The sequence below is a fragment of the Bacillus rossius genome (assembly GCF_032445375.1).
Source record: "Bacillus rossius redtenbacheri isolate Brsri chromosome 9 unlocalized genomic scaffold, Brsri_v3 Brsri_v3_scf9_1, whole genome shotgun sequence".
Taxonomy (NCBI): domain Eukaryota; kingdom Metazoa; phylum Arthropoda; class Insecta; order Phasmatodea; family Bacillidae; genus Bacillus; species Bacillus rossius.
In genome coordinates this window covers 12,676,114-12,700,413 of record NW_026962012.1, presented here as the reverse complement: position 1 = coordinate 12,700,413, position 24,300 = coordinate 12,676,114, and the positions used below count along the sequence as shown (strand labels likewise).

General features: G+C 36.7%; 1 protein-coding gene across 7 annotated transcripts in view; it reads left to right on the top strand.

The window, feature by feature from the left end:
* LOC134542667 (tubulin monoglutamylase TTLL4-like) overlaps positions 1-24,300 on the top strand; it is a 118,386-nt gene that overhangs the window by 47,919 nt on the left and 46,167 nt on the right. For 4 of the 7 annotated variants that reach the window (XM_063387103.1, XM_063387100.1, XM_063387099.1 and 1 more), the window contains exons 9-13: positions 846-948; positions 5,691-5,898; positions 9,563-9,689; positions 15,232-15,448; positions 17,859-18,107. In XM_063387103.1, coding sequence (XP_063243173.1) covers positions 846-948; positions 5,691-5,898; positions 9,563-9,689; positions 15,232-15,448; positions 17,859-18,107 — 904 coding nt within the window. Of the gene's footprint in view, positions 1-845; positions 949-5,690; positions 5,899-9,526; positions 9,690-15,231; positions 15,449-17,858; positions 18,108-24,300 lie in introns of all 7 variants that reach the window. The other 3 variants (XM_063387098.1, XM_063387101.1, XM_063387097.1) reach the window with 1 other exon arrangement.

The window sequence follows — 24,300 nt, the reverse complement described above, 5'->3', positions numbered from 1 at the left end:
GTGAAGTGAGTGTGTGTGAGAGATAAGATAAAGAAGGTGCCCGGTCAGCAAGTGTGTTTGTGGGAGGGGGAGACAGATATAAGAGAGCGAGCCCTGCAGCAAGCGGAAGTGGTCAAGGTCAACATTTACCGTTACTCTCGCTGGCTGACTAACGATGCAGCTGGTCGCCCGCCTCTCTCTCTCACACACACACACACACACGCGCGCGCGTACGCACGGCGGATGCTCACTGCTCAATAGTCACAAAGTAGTGTTCAAGGCCGGTGGATCTGCTTGCTGTGTGCGAGAAGGATTATAAGCTGACTTTAATTACACACATTGTAGTTGCGTGGCATTTACAGAAAGTGGTTTTGAATTGTTTCTATTTAATTCATGTCATTATTTTACCAAAATGGATACCAGTGGAAGTGTAGGTCAAACAATCAACAGTGACAATGAACCTTCAAGCAGCTACCCAAACACAATTTAGTTAATAAGCACTTTATTTCCAAGATTAATATGCACTCTATTTTTTAGTTTAATGTTTAACTTTCATATCAGTGCGGTATAGTAAATAAATAAAAACAGTTCAGGTTTGTCAATGCAAACTTAAGTACGACTATTTTATGTTCAAAATTTATTTCATTAACTGATTTTGATGCCCGACCGAGATTGCCCGAGCCCGAAAATTTTGGACAATTACCCGCCCGAGCCCGCCCGAAGTCAAATTTCTCTGCCCGACCATGCCTAGTTTAGGTAAATACTGTAATAAATTTTTGTTCTGTTAATTATTGCCATCGGCTCAATTATTTTGTGCACTGTGCGAACACGTACAGTATTTATTTTGCCAGTTGAATGGTTTGCAGGTTTGGATTCATCCCTCACACGTACATCCTACCACAGGACACGAAGGTGTTGCGACAGGCCTGGGAGAGGAGTTGTGGCAAGTCTCGCTGGATCATTAAACCAGTATGTTATTTCTTCAATTAGTGTAGAATATTTATCAATAAAAAAAAAATATTATAGCTAGAACTGGGGAATTTTGTCACCATATTTTTGGTAATTGCGTACTCATTTCTGTGGCATTGAAAAATCACATGTTACAGTACAAAATGATATGGTCACTAATTCTTGTATGTGTACAGAAATTTTAAATAATTTTAGTTTCAAAAACCATCTTTAATTAATAACTGACTGTGACAACGTTCTTCAGTTCACATAGCTTTTTTTATTAAATGACAATGCACACAAACATTATTAAAGAACTCATGTATAAGGTTCAATGCACATGAACCTTTGCAACTGAGGAGTACCTAAATATTTCTACTCTACATTTAAAACCTACTTACTACTTGTTTAGCTCTAGCACGCATGCCCTACTCTCATGTTTATGGACATTTTAACCACATTTGCAAATTTTACATCAAGAATAAAGAGATACATCATTTTTGTATAAAAATAGGGGGGGGGGGGGGATAAAGTGTTCAAGTAAAGTACTATGTTAGTTTTTAACACAAAGGATTCGTGGGAATCCATAAGTATGTCAATAAACATTAAAAAAAATTCTGAGTATTTGCAGCATTAAATGTCCACATGTATACTCTGTTTTGTCCTTTCACAAAATATTTGGGGAGCGGAGAATCTAAAGATGAAAACCGGCAGTGTACCTTAAAAAATATATAAGCTTTTGTGAAATCAAACATACCGTGTTTTATCGCATAATCGTCGCATGCACATAGTCGTCGCACTGTTATTTTAGGACATCAAAATTTGGAAAAATAAATTTCTCGCAGAAACATCCCATAATGTTTTTAGATTCCGAGCACTTTGTGTAGGTAGTTTTCCCATATAAAACAATCAATTTTAAAGTTGAAATCTAATATTAATTCGGATATTACTGCTTAATTATTTAATTAACTGAAATACGAAGTTGTCTGATGCGTAAATTTTCTTTTAAAGATGTTTTCAAACGTTAAAAACCTTATCTTTTCGTCTTCATCGCCACTGTGTACCGCTTACAAAAATGAAGACAGCGCTAGTGGTTATGTTGATTCCCGTATAGAGCGCGTGCACGTTGTCGAATATCGGATACAGATAGCTCACCGATTACATGCTACGTGCGCGCTCTATCCACTGCCGAGTTAGCTACATTTGATAGCCCGCGCTTTCTCGTGATGTGTACTACGAAAATAGTTGTGCATTCCGACTCACGTTCACGTTACAGTTTAGTTTTTTTTATTTAAAGTTGAACAAAATGTTTTTGTTGCATGACTTATTTATTTAAATTGCTTGGCGTGTATTTGTATACTCTACTTTTTAAATAAAAGTACTTTCCATGCTTAGGTTTTGTTTTTACAAATAATTTTACCTTAAATTTTTTTTTTTTTTGCATAATAATCACACCCTTACTTTTCATCCTTTATTTTAGTATAAAATGTGCGAAGATTATGCGATAAAACGGGGTATTCATTGTTAAACTGAATAATAAATTTTCACTGAAACTGTTTGGAAATAATTTATGCTGTCAAGAAACATGGCCACATTATCTTGATTTTGCTTTACTGTGATACATGTTTACATCATGTATGAACACAATGTTCATCACAACAAAGGTGTAAAATATTGTTTTTTATCTTGAATCCGATTGGCCTATTTTATCTGTCTGATAAAAAAAATGTTACTTGGGGAGACTTTTAGTATGAATGTTAACAGTTTGTTTGGGAGATAAAGCAGTGAAATTATGCCAGTAAAGGCACAAAAACAAATGTGTGCTGGGCCACATAGCACGTTAGAAGTGAAAATTCACACATAGTGGGACAGGAAATTTGTAGACTACAAATGTGCTTTTTTGCAAGCGTACAGGTAAGTGTGCATGTATACAAGCATACAGTTGAATGTGCTGGTGTGCCAATGTATAAGAAAGTGTGCAATTATCTGAGTGTGGAAGTGTGGGAGGGAGCAAGTATGCAAGTATGCTTTAATGCAAACATACCACTGAATGCTGCAGCAGCCCTATGTGTTTTAGGTAAGAAATTTGTAGCTAAAATATGATACATAAATATGTGTTGCAGTTGTCGTAACATTTAGAGGGATGCAATTTTCGTTACACTCTGATATCATCGTCTCGAATTAACCTACCAGCTGTATGAGAAGCTTCCCCTGAAATATTAAGTAATTCACTTGAATGGGACATCGTCCGGGTGCTGTGCTCCTTTTTAAGTGCCAGATGTGGCTCCAGACCCCCACATCATTCTGTGTGCCCCGTTGCTAGAAGTCATGATCCCCCCCCCCTTTTTTTCTAACAGAGATAAAAAAATGTTTTTTCCTTTATGTATATTGTTTTAATTATATATTTTTAACGTTTTCACAATTATTTTTAAAACACATTAAAACTAGTTTTAAGTCAGTGTTTCGATTGTCAACGTAATTTGATTTTGAATATTGGCAAATAAATGAGTGTAAGTGTTCTGCACTGCCAACATGGTGTCACGTCAATTGGTCGTGGTTTTGTTACAGTTGTAGATTCAGACACGTTCTGTACGCACAGCATATTCCGAATAATATTACTCTTGTGTAATATTTCATCGGTAACTAAATTTAGGCCTTACTGTTTAATTATTTTCTACGATTTATTTAAAATTGTCTACTTTTTTGTTTTAAGTTTTTTTTCTTTCCTTCGCAGGCCCCCTAGACCCACGGGCCCCGTTGCCGTAGCAACGGTAGCACCGGCCATGTGGGGGCCCTGTGTGGCTCCCTGTACCTCCTTCTCCCTCTCTCTTGTCCTGGCTTATTGCATCGGAAATGCATGTGACGTGTGTTTCAATAGCGGGCCACCCATCCATTGAATTCAACAATATTTCACACCATTGTCATGATGAACATTGTGTTCATAAATGATGTAAACATGTATCACACAGTAAAGCAAAATCAAGATAATGCATCCATGTTTCTTGACAGCACAAATTATTTCCGTTATTTTATTGGAATAAAATATGATACCATGGGTCCACCTGACGTGTATAAGAAAAGATGGCAGCATTTCGCCTGCTTCGAGAAAAGGCGATACACAAATTGCAGATTGCCAAAACTGGGTCACATGACTATTTTGTTAGCAAAAAACACTGTTTGTAACATGGCCTTGGTTATTAGTTAGCCTAGGTCTATTTTGTATTACCAGATTGAGTGTGGTTTTTAGTCTAGCTATAATTAGAAATGGTCAAGCTTTGCAAGTAAAGAAACAAAATATAGAAGAGGCTCAGAAGGAAGCTCAACTTTTAGAAGATGATATATCTTCAATTGTCACGCAACAGCCTTAAAATGTTGTGATGGATGATTTTGTTTACCTACTTATCACAATTTTTTTTTGTTCTATAGGGGTATGGAATAATAGACTTATCTTATCAGTATTTAGAAATGTCAGAAATGCTGCACGTTCTTCAAACATTTTATATCTTTAACCATGTCATCTTCACTATTTTAAACTTTCAAAATAGCAGCTTTACCATTACTGCTTTGAAGTATGTACCTACTTTTTAAATTAAATTTGTTATTACTATGTATTTGTTTGTGGGCCTACACATATGAATATTAATAATTAATTTTTTAGTTCACATTTGACAGTTAATTTATTTGTTCAATGAAGTATAATTGGATATAGTTAAACCACTCATTAAAAAGAGTATTAAGCTAACTAATTGTAAGAGATGAACTTTCTGAAAGGACATCTTGTATACAAATTATCAGTAGTCGTGTTGCAAATATTCTTGATAACAATTGCAGTTTACAAACTATACAAAATTACTTACCAAGTACCATTTCAATTATATTATATGTAATAATATTTAAAATATTCCTTTAAACTGAAAAACCTGGAAAATTCGGGGAATGTCATATTCAAAAATGTGTAGCAACGCTGATATAATTCAACATTTTTTTGTCCCACTAACAGAAACCATATGCAACATTATTTTTTGTGTATGGAAACATATATATAAATCCTTATATCATTAGTTCTAAACTACTTTCATTAAGGGGGTGTCTCATTTCAGGTTATGATTTTATATGTTTTTTAATCATTGATCAACTTTTAGACTTTCTCAATTGTTTAACTTTCACGAAATGAAAAAATATATACAGCGCACACTTTTTGCATAATTAGCTGCCAAATTTTCATTTTTAACTTTTTTTGTTTGTACAAATAAGGAGAATTTAATTTATTGCAGAACTGAAACTTTTTAGGTTTAACTGCAATGCCACTGGCTACTTCATGATATGGTTCACATTTCGATCACAAAAACTCATTTCATGTTTCTTGGCTGTCATAATCGTAACAAATTTGAGAAATTTGAAATGCCAGGTAAAATTAATTAATATTTTCTGAAAGGATTTCAAACCATTTCTTGAAGTAGCCAGTGGCATTGCAGTTAAACCTAAAAAGTTTCAGTTCTGCAATAAGTTTAATTCTCCTTATTTGTACAACCCAAAAACGTTAAAAATGTAACTATGGCGGCTAATTAAGCAAAAAAGTATGTGCTGCATATATTTTTCATTTCGTGAAAGTTAAACAATTGAGAAAGTCTACAAGTTTATCTGTAATTACTGTAAATATAAAATCTTGACCTGAAATGGGAGGCACCCCCTTAAACAGGTCCGTGGACTGTAGCAGAGATGCACGGTGCGGGTCGAGAGTCATGTGAAACTCGTGCTCTCAGCCGGCGTCGGCGCGTGGCACCGGCATCAAGGTGGTGCATCGCTGGGCACAGATCCCCAAGAAAAAGCCCCTGGTGGTGCAGAAGTACATAGCACAGCCCTACCTCATCAACGGCAGCAAGTTCGACCTCCGCCTGTACGTCCTGGTCACCAGCATCAACCCCCTGCGCATCTACATGTACGATGACGGCCTGGTACGCTTTGCTTCTGGTGAGCGTTCCTTACTACAACTACTTCATTGTTCTGCCCTTTTTTTGGACCGGGAAATTGAGAAATACGAGAGAGACTTCCACACAAGGCAATTTGCATGGTAGTACCGTGTTTTCTCGCGTAATCGTCGCACATTTTATTCTAAAATCAAGTTTGAAAAGTAGGGGTACGACGATTGTGTCGAAAAAAATTTTTTTTAGTTAAAGTTATTCATGAAAACAACTCGGTCATGGAAAGTACGTTTATTTAAATAAAAGGTGGAGTATACAAGAGCTTGCCAAATAATTTATATTAATAATTCATTAAACAAAAACCTTTCTTCAACTTTAAATAGAAAACCCAAACTGTAATGCGAACGCAGGCCACTTGAATCTGTGACGTGAACTAACGCGTAACTATTGCAGTAGTACACATTTACCACTAAAGAATGCGGGCCATTAAATGTAGTTAACTCGGCACTCGACAGAGAGTGCGCGCTGCATGCAATCGGCGAGATATCTATATTTGACTACGTGCGCGCGCTCTATACGGGAAGCAACATAACCAAACATGAATGATGCCAATTAGCGCTGGCTACATGTTCATAAGCAGTACACCGCGGCGACGCAGATGATCAGATAAAGGAAATAACGCTTAAAAACATTTTTAAAAGAAAATTTACACGTCAGACAACTTTGTATTTACGTTAATTAAATAAGTAAGTGGTAATGTCCGAATAAATATTAGATTTCTACGTTAAAAAACTTAGTTTTATACGGAAAAGATACCTACACAAAGAGCTCGGCATCTAATAGCGGGACCAAAAACATCATTCAACGTTTAATTGAGAAGTTTTATTATCCCAATTTTGACTGCCAAAAATAGGTGCAACGATTATGCGCGTGCGACAATTATGCGCGTGCGATGATTATGCGCGTGCGATGATTATGCGCGTGCGACGATTATGCTAAAGACAAAAAGAAAAACTTATTTTCCATGGAGGTCCATCACAACACAACCAAAAAAGACCTGGACACTAAACATTTTGCCCACCTAAAAAAAATATATTATACTTCAAAACCAGACATAACGTTAGTTCTCAACAGTTTCCAGTGGCATTGGATACAGTTAGACAGTGCTTCCATTTCCCACTTATGCTCACTTTTGCCTTTACCATAGAATCTTGACCAGAGTACACTTCAAGCACCCTAGATAAACACCATTTCATGACTGGTTGTCCTGGTGGAAAGATCAAAATCCTCAATGACGTAAGTCAACTTTGTACATTGCTGAAGGGTTTGTAAATATTCCTGCTACTAGTTCTATAAATGTTGGAAATTGCTTAGACCCGTTTCCAACGTGTAATGTGCTTCATGTTTTCATGTGTTATGTCATCTCCTGGATAAGCAAGCAGCGGTCTGCCAACTAAGAAATGGCCAGGGTCAGTGCGCTGTGATCAGACAGGTCCAGTGACACTGGGGGAATGCTCTGCTTGAAATCTTGATGCAAACAGTGACCAGTTTTCAAATGTTGATACCTGGAGTCCAATTGCCATTTGATTTCTTTTGAGAATTTGCTTCCCAAATGCCACAGCAGGAGGGTTGAAGTGAAAGTTCAGTCCATTTGGCCAATGAAAATGGTTCTTTGGTGTCACAATGTGGAGGTGACTTCAGCAGGTTGTACACCATTCGCTGGAAATGAGCAGCAGCACCCACAAAATTGCTACCACAATCGGCTTAGATGTGGGAACAGACTGCGACTAGGAGACTGGCCAGCTTAGCGAAAATCATATTTAGTAGTTGTTTACAATGTTTTATAAATTTGTGGAATCCATGTACAGACCTGCCAACTTTTACGGTTTTTCCGTAATTTGTACAGAAAATAATTTATTTTACGGTTGTACGGAAATAATCAATATATTACGCTTTTCAAATTTACAACCTTTTTTTGTGGTATTGGAGTACGTTTGGTTTGTTTTTCATTATGGCAGCGTATTCCGTGCGTATTCTGTCTCGTAAACAAGAAAAGGTGAAAAATACGGGACGGAAAAATCAAGTTCGCCAACTGGAAAGATGTAAAATTCCTGCGAGTAGTGTATAATTTCCGTTTTTTCTCCCCGGAATACAAACGATAGGGAAATTTATTTCCATGATTTCGACTTCTAGTTCCGTGGCGGAAATGGCGGCATGTGCTGTTTCTATTGCTGTTGGGTTATGTTCTGTACGTATTTTTTAGTTAAATGGTTGTATGTGAAGATAGTTAGAACTTGGTCATGTTTTTTATGCCGTCGTAATGTCCACGAAGAATAAAAAACTGTATGGACAGGTGTTCAGGTCGGCCTATTCGGAACTGTTCCCATGCATAACCAAAAGTGAAAAAGGCCAGAACCACACATTTTGCAAGTATGAAAGGATTGATTCAATTTGGACCAAAGTTGGATAAATACTTGGTGCTGATGGAAAACTAAAATATAACAAAATTTCCCATGTGATGCTGGCCATTCTTGTGTCACACAGCAATGCTGAATGTGAGAGAATGTTCAGTATTGCAAAAAAAAAAAAAAAAACAGAACAGAATTTAGATTTTCAATGAGCAACACAACAGTACAGGACATTACAATTTTGAAAAGCAATAACCAAAAGATTTGCTACAAACAAGTTTTTAACCATGAATTTTTGAAGAGGGCTAAGCAGGCCACTGCAAAATGTCTGCATAATTCCAGTGTATAGAAGTGAGCGATTTAGACTCCACATACTTTATTTTTTAAATTGTGTATATACCATTTGACTTTTCCAAAATTACAACAGTACCTACCTACGTAATCTGTGCAGTGGAACACATTTTTTTTTTTGTAAGTTACCTATATTTTAATCTATTAGCATTAAGCTCTGTTTTTTTTTTTTTTTTTTTTAAATTTTCTTTGTAATGTGTAGCAGTTTAATCGGCCATTTAGGTATTTAGTGGTATTAGATATGCATGCATTAAATATTGTAGCGTTTAGAATGTTTTTGGACTTGGGGAACATATTTGAGTAACACTGATTCAATCATCGCGTTGAATTTACGCCAAAATTTAGTGTTTTTTTCAAATCTTACTGATGGTGTCCTTGCCAAGTTTGCAGGTATGCATGTATCTAAATGTGGCTGAAGTTCTACATAACTTTCATATAAAGTGGTAATTATAGTTAGAATTTTATTTCATCTAACAGTTGCTATGATGTCAAGTGAAATATGAAAATACTGAAAATATTTTCATGTAGGCTAGTGACGCATTAATTTTTTATCTGTTGATATTCTTTAGAGCACAGCAGAGTAGTGTTGAAATAGAGCATTTTGTACTAAAAACTTCAGACTTAGTATAATTTTGAAATTTTATATAAAGCTCTATTAGACAATATCTTAACTTACTCAACTGTCTCATGATATATGAAATATAAATATTATATATCTATGTAATCTTGAACTCGGTAATTTTGTAAACTAATGATACTGAATCGGAATCAAGCTGAAAATTGCAATCACAAACAAAATCCACGAAATGTCTCTTCTTTGACATCGTAAATTGTATTTATATGCATGAATTGTATAGTGCATGTACTATACCCTGAGTTTCCAGTGAATGTTGCACACTTGACACTTTGTTGCTGCAGTAATGATTGAGCGTGATCAGAACGGGTTGTGTGCAGTGAAGTACTCTGCGGACATGGCGAGCCTGGGCGACCGCTACATGCACCTCACCAACTACAGCATCAACAAGCTGAGCAGCCACTACACGCAGAACGAAGATGCCTCCGCCTGCCACGGCCACAAGTGGTGGGTTCTCTGGTCGCATCTGTGTGCAAGGCACTGTGCATGTACTTATCTGTGTACAACACTGTGTATCAATTACTGATGTGTCTGTTTTTCTTTTTCCCCAAAATATGCGTCTTTTTGGTGGGGAAAATAGAACAGTAAACCTAAAATGTACTGCTAAGTTACTTGATTTTTCCACAAAAGAATGTGGTTTATTAAGTCTTCTTGGTTTCTAAAATTTTTAGTGGTTAAACAGGCAATGAAAATTATTTGAATTCCACAAAGCTTTATCATGTCACATGGGACAGGAAATTTTTGAGAACTGAGAAATACAATTCATTACACAAATAATGCAAAATATATTTTTAAAAATTTATTCACGGAGTTGTGATATAATTAGCTCATTTTTATATTTTAAACTCCAGGTGTACCAGTTTTGGTTGTTTACAACAGACTGATGAATGTATTTTAATTAAGCAATATTACAGACATTCTGAAACCCATAACGAGAGATGAGCTGAGACTTGAAAACTCGAGCCAAATCGAGCGAGTAGATAAGGCTCAACTCGATTCAAATTTGAGTTTATTGTACTCGACATGACGAGACTTGACTATCTTTTTCTTATTAGTCAATACATATTTGACATGTGCAACTATCATAAAATTGTACCATTGTTTTGAAAACACTTTAGAATATTATCTCGTATTTACACTATCACAGTTTTCATTAAGTATGGGTAATTTTACATTATTATACCATCTTTTATCGCATAATCGTTGCACGCGCAAAATTATCGCACCTATATTTTAGGATGTCAAAATTTGGGTAAAAAAAACCTCTCTCGTAAACATCGCATGATGTTTTTGGTTCCGCTATTAGATTCCGAGCGCTATGTGTAAGTATCTTTTCCATATAAAATGATGTATTTTAAAGTATAAATTTAATATTTATTCAGAATTTACCTCTTACATATTTAATTAACGGAAATACAAAGTTGCCTGATTTGTAAATTTTCTTTTAAAGACGTTTTTAAACGTTATAACCTTTATCGGTTCGTCTGCGTCACTGCCGTGTACCGCTTATAAAAATGTAGCCAGTGCTAGTTGGCATCATTCATGTTTGGTTATGTTGCTTCCCGTATAGAGCGCACACACGTACACTAGAGTCCCGTTATAGCGAGGTGTCACGGTTCCGGGTTTGATCCTCGCTATAACCGTGTCCTCGCTATAACCGAATTGGACAAATTTTGGCCCCCAAATAATAAAAATTAACAGAAAATAGCATAAAAATTGTGTTTAAACCTGTATAATTGGAAAATAACAGGTTATATTAACAAAATCTTAATTTCTGTGAGCAGATGTGTGAATTCTCTTTAAAACGATACCCCATAAGTACGGATGCGATCACTGATTGCGTCAAAATAACCAGAATACCCTACCACGCCACGTAAGTATAGCATCTTGGCCCGCGGCCGACACAGCAGTGTCCTGCTATCTATTGACGCGGGCTGTCTGCTAGCGGCCATGTTGGTTTCGGGATGTTCCCAACAGGTGGTGCTAGTGTAGCACGACGATTTAATTCCTTACAAAAAAGCAGGAGTGCGTCTGCGGCAACGCACGTATGCCTCAAACGTAATAGTCGCTGGAAAACTATACTTTTTTCATTTAAAGAAACCTGTCAACTTTTTTAGAAAATAAATTTGGGATTAAATTCAAACCATCACCACCCCTTTCCCGGACAGATACCACAACAACTGACCGAAACAAAAGTTACAAGAAAACTGCCCTAGCGATTCGGAAATAAATACGGTAGTGCCTACTAGAGGTGTAAAAGTAACGAAATAATGCGTACCCGTATGTATTCGTTACTATAACAATTACGTAGTACTCGTAACTATCGTTACGTTATTCGTTACTTCTGATACCGCATAACATGCTATGTTATGTTGCAGCAACGAATCCAGTCGTATTGCGTACGCGTACAGCGTACAGTATGACGTCGCGTAAATAATAATAAAAAGAATATAAACAATTAACAATATTTGATAATTAATAGTTTTTGTTAACCAAGAAACAATTAAATCTCATTAGAGCGGCTTTTTAATATTATCTCTTTTAAGATAACAACCAAAAAAACGTGAAAATACGCAATTATAAAAACAAAAACATACATATTTATAATTTGTAAAAAATACTTTCTTACGTTGTTTCTGTTCCAATCTTAATCTTTGTCTACACACGGCACAGATAACTAACGGAAGTTTGATAAAAGAAAGAAAGGATGGGATTCTATTTTTAAAGCCACGCACTTAGGTGGCGACTGCACGGCTGAAGAATGTGACAGGCGTCAACGGCAAGATGTCTAGTGGCGAGCGAGAGGGGTGGAGATAAAGCAGACAAATAACAAAAGCGCGCTTCAAGCGATCACGCCGTAAATTCCTCAAAAATACCTCGTTATAGCCGTGTTCTCGCTATTACCGTGCTCGCTATAACGAGATTCTACAGTAGTTGAATATCAATATCTCGCCGGTTGCATGCAATGCGCGCTCTCTGTCGAGTGCCGAGTTAACTACATTTGATGGCCCTCACTCTTTCATGGTGTGTACTACGACAATAGTTATGCGTTAGTTCAGGCTCGCATTTGCAATCAGTGTTGGCAAGATAAATTTAAATGTAAGTTGATTATAATAATTGTTTTGGAGTGTACAACTTTGGTAAAAAGAAGAAATAAAGTTGATGAGTTTAATTTTTTTTTGTTAATGGATAGAGCAAAGATTATATGGTTTTATTTTGAACCTGATTTCGTCATTTAAAACCACACATTTCGTCGTTTTTCGTCTTTTAAAAAATATGGGTTTTTTAAGCTATTCATGGTCCTTACACAATATATTTCACGATTGTGACATAAAAAAATAGCAGTTGGGTCTATTGTGTTGTTTAGAATCACATGTAATCAACATTTTAATGTTCTGGTTAAACATTTTCTCTTACAAAGTACCATCGCTCATCAGGTCATCACAGTTCCAATTTTTTGGATGACACATTAAAATAAGAAACTGCAGAAAGTTTCACTATGCATACTTTTACACAAAAATTACGAAAATGCTACCATTGTTAAAAGTTCTGCATTTTCTGGCTTCAGCGATCTTCTTCTGTCACTAACAATTAAAGAGTATTTTGAAAAAGACCGTTCAGAGTCGACGTTTGAGGGCTTCAAGGTTCATCCCTCCCAGGCATACAAACCATCGTGTCTCTCTCCCCCTCCTCCCTCAACGTCCTTTGGCATGTGAAACTGTCAACATCCTTCCTCCCCTTCACCAAACTGCGTTCGACGAAAGCCAGGTTTATATAGTCCGGTGGTAAAATGAAAAAAAAAAAAATTAAGGGCCCCCGCGACAGCCATTTACCGTCAATTGTTTTGATACAATTTGTTTGTTAGTTACACAACATTATTTCTGCTGGAAAATCACTGAAACTTCAAAATTTCTTTAATGGAAAAATTTAGCAGTGCCGTAAAAGTATTCATTTTTACAGCAAATGAACTATACTCACCCTTCCTGCCGGACAATATTCTCGGCGCGTGACGCACTGCAACTACAGTCGTGTGCCGCGCACAGACAGAAAAACCTACGCGATTTCCAAACTACACTAGATATCCGACTGGGGTCTGTTTACGAAAAGCATTTAAGAATTTGTTAATGCCCAACTGGTTCTTTTGATATCGGATCAAGAGGATTTAGAGGACATAAAATGGCTAAAAGGCATGTTTTCGAAGTTTTAGGTGTAAAAAAAAACGTTACAAATTTCTTGAAAGTATCAGAGGGAAATGCATTACACCTTTATCTTTATTTTTCCGCCATATAATGTTACGGTCACCGCTCAAATTTCACAGTTATCTGACGGGAACGAGCCTTGCACTTAGAGGTTTTACCGCGCTAGAACTACCATTGAGCGTCGCTCGTATCATCCCGCTTCACTAACACACACGCTGACCAGACGGCGCCCTAAAGCTGATTAGGGGAAGCACGTAGAAATGCAAGGCAGGAAATTCTTCCAGCTTATCAACCAGGACCCGGGCAAGTCTTGACTATCAAGCTTCTGTTGCTATTAGCATTAATATTCCACACTGTTCACAACTGGAAGATGTGACTATTCACGTAATCGTAGAAATAACAGTTTGTATAAGGCGGGCAGGTTTAAATAACGTGGTATCCTGTCGCGCAGCAAACATTAAATAATCTTTAATGTTACGCTACAGACGGTAGCCCAGCGCGGGGATGGGAAGGGAAGGCAGGTGGCGGGCAGGCGAGTGAGTGAGCGGTCGCCCGTCTGCGTGGCGCCGGCGGCCGGCTGGCGAGGCGGGTCAGCACACATTCCTTGTTCACACGCTTCCGTCGGGGGTTTTCTTTTTGTTGCGTTAATAGTAATAATATTTAAAAGTATATTATTTTTATGACCAAATACACACGAATAATACTAGAAACATTTAATACAAACGTAAACCAATCTTTTTCTTCTGGTTGGTGGGGGGTCAAAATGGGCAACCCTCGATTTTACGAAGGCAGCGATTTTACGAATGCAATCCGTGGAACCGTGAGCATACGTAAAATCGGGGTTCTAGTGTATGTAGTTTTCGCTTCATGACTTTTCACATTAAAATATAAGAGACTTGTATTGTGTAATTTCGGTGTTATTTAGCTGTTTTTCCTAAAAATTACGTTTTTCACATTTTCCATATAAATTTGCGGAAAATTTCGCGATTTTGCGACTCACCATATAATCGTGGCCCTATTAATGGATATTGACATATTTACTTATTTATGAATTTTTAAATTAAGAAATTTGATATCTGTACTTTACATTTCAAATAAATATGTGACTGTATCAAATATCCTTAAATAATGATAGGTACAGTATTTGCAATAATGTTAAATTATTTAATTATTCTAAGCATAGTTTTAATCTTAATAAATTAAAGTGTTTGTGTAAACTATGGCACAAAATTAATTAAAAAGTAACAGGAGCATGTTTAACAATTTTTAAATTGTCTATCTCGTGAAATGAAAAGGAGGTAAGTTTAATCTCCTCAAGGTAAAATATACCCACAAACAACTGAAACAGAAGTTATAAAATTAGATATTTGATCTGTATTAAAAATTAAAAAGGCCTATGCTTAAACACTTCATAAAATATAATTCTTTAATGGTTTTGTTATAAATTTAAATCTTTAGTGCACCTGAAAATGTATTGTGCCTATTTCTTTGGTTAATATGTTTGTAATAAATCACATACTTTTTTTTCAATGGTAAGATATCACATATCAGCAATACTCTGAAATTGCGTGAGCAAAGCCGCTAGTTGTCAGCTAGTACAAAATAAGTCAGTTAATGGGGAAAAAATTTGAATAACAAACACTGATTTAACAAATAAAACTCTCTTCCATGTGAATAGGCCCATGGCTGTGCCAGATTTAGAGAATATTGAAGCCACAGTATTATTTTTGTTGGACATTTGTTGCTTACATACTAGTTTTCCTTTACTTTATATCTGTCATGTTTTGTAGGACCGTGAAGACTCTGTGGGCTTACCTAGCGAAAGGTGGTGTGGATGTGAAGATGCTGTGGCATTCTTTGGTGGACCTAGTCATCAAGACTATCATCAGTGGTGAATCATCAATCGGCCAGATGACAAAGGCTAATCTTGTTTCAAGATACTGCTCCTACGAACTGTTTGGTATTGATGTGCTGCTGGATCATGAACTGAAGCCCTGGCTATTAGAAGTACGTACAATAACTGATAGTGACTTTGTATGAACTGTTTCTATTTCAGTCTGTCATATTGTACAACTTTTTTGCTCTCTTTTAAGGGCCCCGTCTGCAGAGCTTAAAGAAAAACAACGTGATTTCAAAACTACTCAATGTATCTGAGTGGGGTCTGTTTACGAAAAGTATTTAAAAATTCTAGAGATGGACGAGTTGAGGTTTTTTGGCTTCGAGTCGAGTCGAGCCGAGTTTAGCAATTCATATTTCGAGTCGAGTCGAGTTCGAGTCACAAAATTTTTGAAGAGGTCGAGTCAGTTCGAGTTTCATAATTTTATAATTTTTTGCGTCGAATATGATAAATAAAATATTACAACACCCATTGATATAAAAATTGTGTATCCAAGATGCATCTGCATTATTTAAATATTTTAAATGATTAATTAGCAAATCATTATGTTATTTAAATATTTTAAATGATTAATTCAAATCATTATGTTATTTAAATATAAAAAACTAAGCTTTATTTCAACATGATTTCACAGTATCTTTAATGTAGCTATCCTAACCATATCAACCGTCCACAATGTTTTAAAGTATTTATAATGTAGCTAACCTAACCTAATTTACCATAGTTATCATATGTTGTCCAAAATAAACATTCACGGACACACTGCAAACGAAAAATATGGCGGCGTACAAATAAATACCGTTGCCTTGTTTATGGTATTTCCTTTTATCAACACCGCCATATTTATTTACAATAAACAAAAAAAAAAACGAAGATGTACGATCGGGAGTTTGGCTCTTTCGTCTGTGGAAAGAAGGCTTCCCGAGTTACGTATCTTTTTTTTTTCCGATCCACCGGCAGATCCCCACATGAACAAACAGCTCAATGGATATAGGCCTTGTCACATTATCACATTCTCAATGTAAATACACTTTCCGCGGCAAGATTATTCGCCCGGAACTTGTTACAACTACAAGAATATCAATATGTTTTTAAATAAATATTTCATGCATTTGATTTGGCGATCAGTAACTGATTGCCAAATAAAATGCATGAGCGTTGTTATTATTATATTTTATTCAAACAAAAAGAAAGTATTTTATCCTAAACGTTATTGTAACGCAGTGCTGCGTAGCGGAGCACAGCTAAATTTAGTTCCAAAATGCAAGGCTGGCTGGCCTAACACGCAGCCATTTTCACGCATCACGGTTTGGTGTTATTGACTAAATATTACAATATAATTGTTTTATGTTTTTATTTTTAGGTTACGGAAATCTCTTGTTTATACGAGTTATTATAAACGGGGCACGATAAACGTGATGATTATTAATATATGTGCGTTTTGCAACAAATTTTTCTTCAGTGAAAATCCATTGACGTATTTTGTAAACAAATGCGGTACCGTATTTGAAGTAAACGCAGGATGAAAAACAAAATGAAAACAGTGCACGCTGTTTTCCAAGCATTTTTTTTTATATAAAATGGTCATGTGACATAATTTTGTCCTATAAACTGTCGCCACTATCGACAAAATCACGTTACGACGTCACGTTCATAAATGAAGGTAGTGGTAGGCCTAGGTTTGGTTGCACTTGTACCTATTATAGCGCCGTAGCACGGTAGCGGGCAAGGTTAGGTTTGCACGGGATTTGTTTTGTTTAAAGGTCATTATCATTTCTTGCTGTATTAATGACTTGGCGAAAACGTCAAGACAACCTATAATAAAGTGCTGTAATGTCACGATGCTGGTACTTAACTCGAAACGTGTTTCGAGTCTTGAACTTGATAAAATATGAGACTCGGTTTTCGAGTCGAGTCAATCTGACCCAACTCGGCTCGGCTCGACTCGATAAACCAAGACTCGACCCATCTCTAAAAAATTTGTTGAGGGCCGAAAAGTACTTTTGATTTAAGATTAATGTTTTAAACTGTATTTTTAGAAGAGTTAGAATGGCTAAAAGGCATGTTTTCAGAGTTACTTTTAGGCCTAAAACAACCAGTACAGATATTTGAAAAACACTTAGGGACTTGCATTACATCTTTATCTTCATTTCTCCACCATATAATGTTATGGTTACTGCTCAGATTTCACAATGGTCCTATGGATGACGAGAAGACTGTGTACTACCTGTTCACAGCCTTGTGCTTAGAGGCGATACCACACTAGAAGCCACAGCGAGCGTCGCGCTTATCGCGCCACACTAACACACATAACCTTGACCAGACGAGCCCCTTAATTTTAATGTATTGCTGTTACAGTTACACTAATGTATTTTTAACTTGCATAATGCATCTGTAGTTATAAAACTTCTTTATTATTTGATCTTGCCTGCAATCCGCAGTATTATTTTGAAGTCACGTAATGTTATAAAATGGCTCATCGATGCTGTCTTGAAGTGCTGATGGTGGTGTGTGGTGCAGGTGAACATCTCTCCGTCCTTGCACTCGTCCTCGCCGCTGGACCTGGCCGTGAAGGGGCCCCTGGTGCGGGACCTGATGAACATCGCAGGGTTCCAGATCCCCAAGCTGACGCCCGCCCAGCAGGAGGAGTTTGGGGAGAAGTGGGGGACCCGAGACCCACTGTGTTTCGACAGGCGCCTCTACACCATGCTGCTCAGCCAGCACGAGCGCATGAAACACTTGCGCCAACAGCAGCACTCCCGGGACGAGGTGACTGCCCTGGTTGCATCTTCAATTCAACTAGCCAAACCATTGATATTGCAACAGCACTCAAAAGAGGCATCAGGTTGGGAGGAAGAGAGAGAGAGTGGAACACAGCGGTGTGTCTGGTCGGTCGGAACTGTCGTCTGTTTATGAGGGTCAAGATGAGGAGTTGGCCATAATTAGTTTCCATCTCTAGATACAAGTTGTCAGGTCACGTGAATGTAAATTTTATTCTGAAGGTGATGAAATGAGAGCGGGAAATATTTATTACTCGCTAACAGATAGTGCCCTGCATCCACTCACACGACGGAGCATCGTCACACAAGTGAACCATAAAGCTGTGTGGTGCTCGAAAGGAGCTTCACAAGAATATAATTCTTATTATGAGAATTGAAACCTGTGTATTTTTGTAACTGACCAAACTCTAAATAATTAATTAATGAAAGATGATTCCTAAAATAACCTTTTAAACCCTTTTGTTTTCCAACAATCTGGATTTAGATGTTCTGAAAACTGAAATTTCAAACCAGCATTTTAGTGCTGTGTTACCTACAGTGTAGAAAGTTCTGTTCTCAATTTTTCTAACGTTTTATTAAATTCAAGTCTTTTTATTAAAATGGGGATTGCCAATAACTTGGGTGTTAGTTATCAAAAAAAAAAAGTTGTTTTTATTTTATTTTGCGGTTTAAAAAAATTTCCATAATCTTTGCCAGTTTTTGAATACAGTGAAACCTCGTTAATAAAATACCGGTTATTTCAAAGTTCACGTTTATTTGAACACTTTTAATTCCCCTTCAGACTGGGATAGCATATTTAATGTCAATCAATACGGTTAATACGAAATATTCGTTATTATGTATTACGAAGTAACCTCACGTCCGCTCACGTAGTGTACTATTGTTTTATTATCGGATAAAACGAATGAAATTTTAGAACAAGAATCGCACACTTTAATCACGTGCACGCAGCTTCACTATAATTCTGTTAACGGCAAATAATTTGTATGGTAAATGGTCTACAGTCAAACCTCTATCTATCGAACTCGCATGTATCGATTGTCCCTGTTTATCGTATACTTTCTACGGTTCCGGCAAAATTGCCATACAACTAAGGTTAAAAAAGTCCGCTTGTACCGATGTTCGAATTATCGTTTTGTCCGCATTGATCGTACAAAATATGTGGTCCCGTCACTATAAATTATAATAGATGATCGTTTAACCATAAAGCAGGCCTGCCGTTTTTACGGATTTTATCCGTTTTCACGGATATTTGAAGCTTAAAACGGACTAACGGATAAACGGCGACATTCACGGATATTTAAGATGCTTCGCCGATATTTTCATTTTTGAATTTCATTCGTGTAAATATTTACATTCAACTACCTATTTGAAGTTGTCAAACCATACAAGCATCCAACAGTAAAGCAAACACAAACATTACGTGTAGCGCCATGGAACTTCCAATCGTTTAACCACAAACCAAAAACATTTACTCCCAAATAGCGTTTCATGAAGTACAATATCTATGGTTTCGGGGGAAATGTTTTTTGTTTGTTGAGTTAAACGTTAAGAAGTGTCATGGCGTCAGTAAACATTGTTTGATTTTTTTGCCGTTACAATGTTTTAGGTGCGGCATTTGTTTACAAACTTCTTACGTGATTTAAGTAGTAGTTTTTGTCTTAGCTGATTGTAATGGAGAAAAAACGTAAGGCTTCGCCAGTCAGGTCACTTTATAAACAGCGTTATCGTAAAGAATGGGAGCAAGAATTGAAATGATTGAGGCGTGGCAAAACGGAATTTTCCGCCCTTTGTTCGACTTGCAACTCGGAACTGAACGTGACAAAGGGCGGCTTGAAGACGCAAGTTCATGCGAAAAACCAACGAGCTGCTGATCAGAGTTGTTCTTTGACGAGTTTTGTAACCAAACCAAATAAAATAATTGATGCGGAACTGTTATGGGCGAACTTCGTTTGTGAATAGAGCTGGGCCGATGCCGATCCCCGATCGTAATAATCGGCCGATTTTGTTAATTTTGCCGATCATAATGATCGGCAAAACGTAGCCGATTATTTGAGCCGATCATTGGTCTCCTACTGCAAACTTATAACATTGAATAATTACCTATACCTAACAACTTTCCATGTTTGTTTACGGTACTTTTCGGGAAGAAAATTTGATTATTCATCGAAAAATAATAGGATTTAATAATTTAAAACTAACCACACACGAAAAAAATATACCAATAAAGTAAACAAATACCGTAAGTTTTATAAACATTGAACAGTTACATACCTAAGTATCAATTTCCACGTATATTTACGGTACTTTCGGTAAAATAATTTTCCATTATACTATTTGCAAAGTCATTTATCATTTACGAACCGAAAACTATGTATTTGTTTACAATTTACGGTTAATATTACCGGAATGGCGAATGGCGACTGTTGTTTAGGTTGGTTATGTGACGCCAGAGATTAGAGTGACGCGCGTCGCGCGACGGAATTCGTACGGATTAATGGCGCTAGTAGTTTTGTGGTTAGTAAACAACTACTCTTCGGGAATTCATCTATTTAGTTTTTTCTCGCTAAGTATGGCCTATTGAAAGTTTTGTTTAGCGAAATTAATATTATTATCCTGTTTAGCGGGAAATAGAGCTTAACTTTCTTTTGTATAAAAACCTGGTTGATGAAGAGTTTTGTTTCCCACAGTAGAACCTCGTTAATCCGTGACGTGCTAATACGGGAATCGGATAATCCGGGACGATTTAAAAGTGCAGAAAATAAAGAGAAGCTAAAATTTAGTGGTGCACCGATGCGGATACCGATGAATCGTAATCGGCGATTATGGGTACTTACCGATTAATCGTAATCTGCGATTATCTTAACGATTACTTTGCCGATTATTTACGTCCCGGCGTAATTAAGTAGGTTTTTACCGTGTAATATTTTGTTACACATTTTAGGATGAAATACGGTAATATTTGTATATATTACAAAATTCATCTAACTCCGTCATATCATAATTACAGATATTTCGTTAAGTTTAATAAATCTCATTGCATCGAACAATAAAAAAGACATTTTTCCTACACGTTTATTTACGTTTCGCCTTTTGTTTAGTGGCCTTGTACATTACCTATAGCCAGAGACGTAAAATATATGGCACGCAATCAAAATACCACAAACAGTTGCAGTGGATTCTATGACAATCGATCTTTTCGAGTCATAGTAGCGGTTCAAAATCGTGGTCCCGATACCTTCTAGTTTTTATCACTGCGTTTTACAAACTCGTTATGGGCGTCTTTGGTAACATTATCCGTTTGTTATTTGTATGACGTGAAGAGTGAAAAAGTATTTATAATTTTATATATTCAGTCAACATAAATAAAATCACATGTGCTAGTATCGGTTTTTAGTCATTTTTATATAATTATAGTGAGATGGCGAGTAGGGAGAAAAAAAGTGAAGTGTGGAAACATTTTTCTATAAACTCAAGTGAACAAAATAAAGCGGCATGTTTACATTGTCAAACGGTAATTTCTTGATGCAACCTTATGTGATAGTCAATAATAATGCTAGTTTTCCGCAACAAAAACTTACCCATTGTAAATTACAATTATTAGACTGTAGTTCAAGTTGTTTACAATAACAAATATAAATAGAAGTTACATAATTTAATTTACACTTTTCAATGACTTAATAGTGTATTTTATATATTTTTATACTGTTATTATAACTGTATTCTTGATTTTACCTAATCTTGTTATTAAATTCACATGGGAATAAAAAATTTTGTGTGCATTATTACACTTAAAAAAAATTTCTTCATTATAATCGGTAACTGAATCGGTATCTGCCGATTATTCCTCTCATAATCGGTAATCGAATCAGTAATCGGTAAAGTCATATCGGTGCACCACTACTAAAATTGTCAGCACTTAAAATTAACGTCACGCGGGCCGGCGGCCGGCAAACAATGCAAGCCATCGCGTGGGCCGCCAAAATCTGCAACGCTGTTTGTACCGACCCTTTGTGTCGCCCCCCCCCCCCCCCCCCCCATCCCTTCCCCTTTCAACTGTCACATTTGTCACTCTTTAAACTTGAGGGAGATGTCCTGACTTCTGCTTCCGGTCTCCCGTTTGTTCGAATGTTGTTTCACGTGCTGCTGAGTTACTTTCCGCCCGCCAACGCACGGCAGGCGCCTGGCGAGTGACGTGTCTGTCTGGCATTCGGCTGGTCGAAGGGGTGGAGGGGGGTGGGGAGCTACCCAAAATTTATGTGTACAAGGTCAGCACGATCTTATCTTTCTCTCTTCGGCTGCTGTAAATGACAGTGAACTAATGGCTAGGCAGTGCAGTATTTTTTTAAGCCGAGACAACAATTCGAAGGCGGCCCTTACCGTTAACCGATTATCCGGGTTTATAATTTTTTTTTTTTTTTTTACAGAATTTCAATTATCCGGGCATTGGCGGGTCCCAATGAACACGAATAATGGGGAGTTTACTATTTTTATCCATCTGCTGCCAAGGCGCAGTAAGCCTCGGGAGATGTTACGTCATATGACCTTGGCCTTAACCCAGCTGCACGCTGGTGTCTGAGAAGCTTGACAAGACCTTCCGGGCTTACCTGTATAATCGCTAGTCCGTGAAATTTATGTTGTGATTTTTAAGTAATCATGTCAATGAAAAGTAGTTTTGTCTGGGAATATTTCACCGTTTATAGTGATCCGTCAAAAGCAACGTGTAATCAGAGGTACTTGAAAGGCTCTAATCGGCTCAGAAGATCGGCAAGATCGGCAGCAGATGATCGGCATCGGCATGATCGGCAAAATAGGTGATCGGCCCAGCTCTATTTGTGAAAACAATTTATCTGTGAAACTCAGTGATAATTTCACGAAACTTGTCCCTCAAATGTTTCCAGATAGTGAAATTGCAAGAAACTTTCCTTGTTCTTGCACTAAAACTAGCCAGATAATTATTCAACTTTTGGGTACATCAGCTGCAGATTATGTTACCTATGCAATGAAAACACAATTTTTTACACTGATGATTGATGAATCAACTGATGTTACAGTCACTAGGCAGGTTGTAGTGTTAGCAAGGTTCTTTCCATCTGAGATTGTTGAAACTCATCTGTACAAAGTAATGGCTTTGAGTGGTGCTGCAACTGGAGAAACTGCTGTGGTAAGGGTTTTTTCAGCAATCTCAAGATGGTTAAAACTGTTCACAGATCGTCAATGGAATCACCAATGTTAAATGTGCTGTTGCATTGCAGAATGAGAACATCTGCAGGTCTGGCTTTCAAGCCCACTGACGAGATGCGGAAAAGAGCACAGAACATGAAAAAGTAGCTAGTTAATGATGTGAAATACATTTTTTTTTTTTAAACTTATAAATAACTTCAGTTGTATGGATGTATTTATAGTTTGTAAATAAGAAAAGCACCAAAGCCTATACTGAAGAGAAATTTTTAAATTTCTTTTCATTTTATTTTGATACCATTTATTAGTTTTTTAATGTAAGTGGCAAATCTTAACAATTTTTTTACATTCATTTGATTTTTTTTTAAATTATGTTTTGGAATGCAATGTATATTTAAAATTACCGCGAAAAATAAATTATGTCAATTACGGCTATAAATTTTACAGGATTTTAAAATGCTGTAATGAGGATTTAGGAACCCAATTTGGTGGCAGGCCTGGCATAAAGTGTCACAGTATGAAATTAATGGGAAAACATGTTTTCCACTGCTTTGTAAACTTGCAAAGGCAATGCTTATTCTTCCACACAGCAATGCAGGGGTGGAAAGGATATTTAATAAGCTCAACCTTATCAAGACAGCGCACAGGTCATGTCTTGAATCGCCAATGCTAAATGCTTTGTTGCATATCTCTTCTAGGAAGAATATGGCAGAATTCCAGCCAACAGTAGAAATGAGGAATAGGGCAAAACATCTGAAAAAGTGATATTTAAATACTGCCATTGGTGAAGTGTAGGCTATGTGTGTGTGTGGTAAATACTTGTATAAAGTGTTAAAAATTGAATTGTTTTGATTGAAGTATAGTTACATACATTATGATCAAGTAATTTTCATAAAAATTGCATATTTTTTTGTATTTTTTAACGTACAGGATTTTACAGGATATTTTATATTCAAAACAAGGATATTACAGGATATTTCACATTTCAATCAAGGACATTG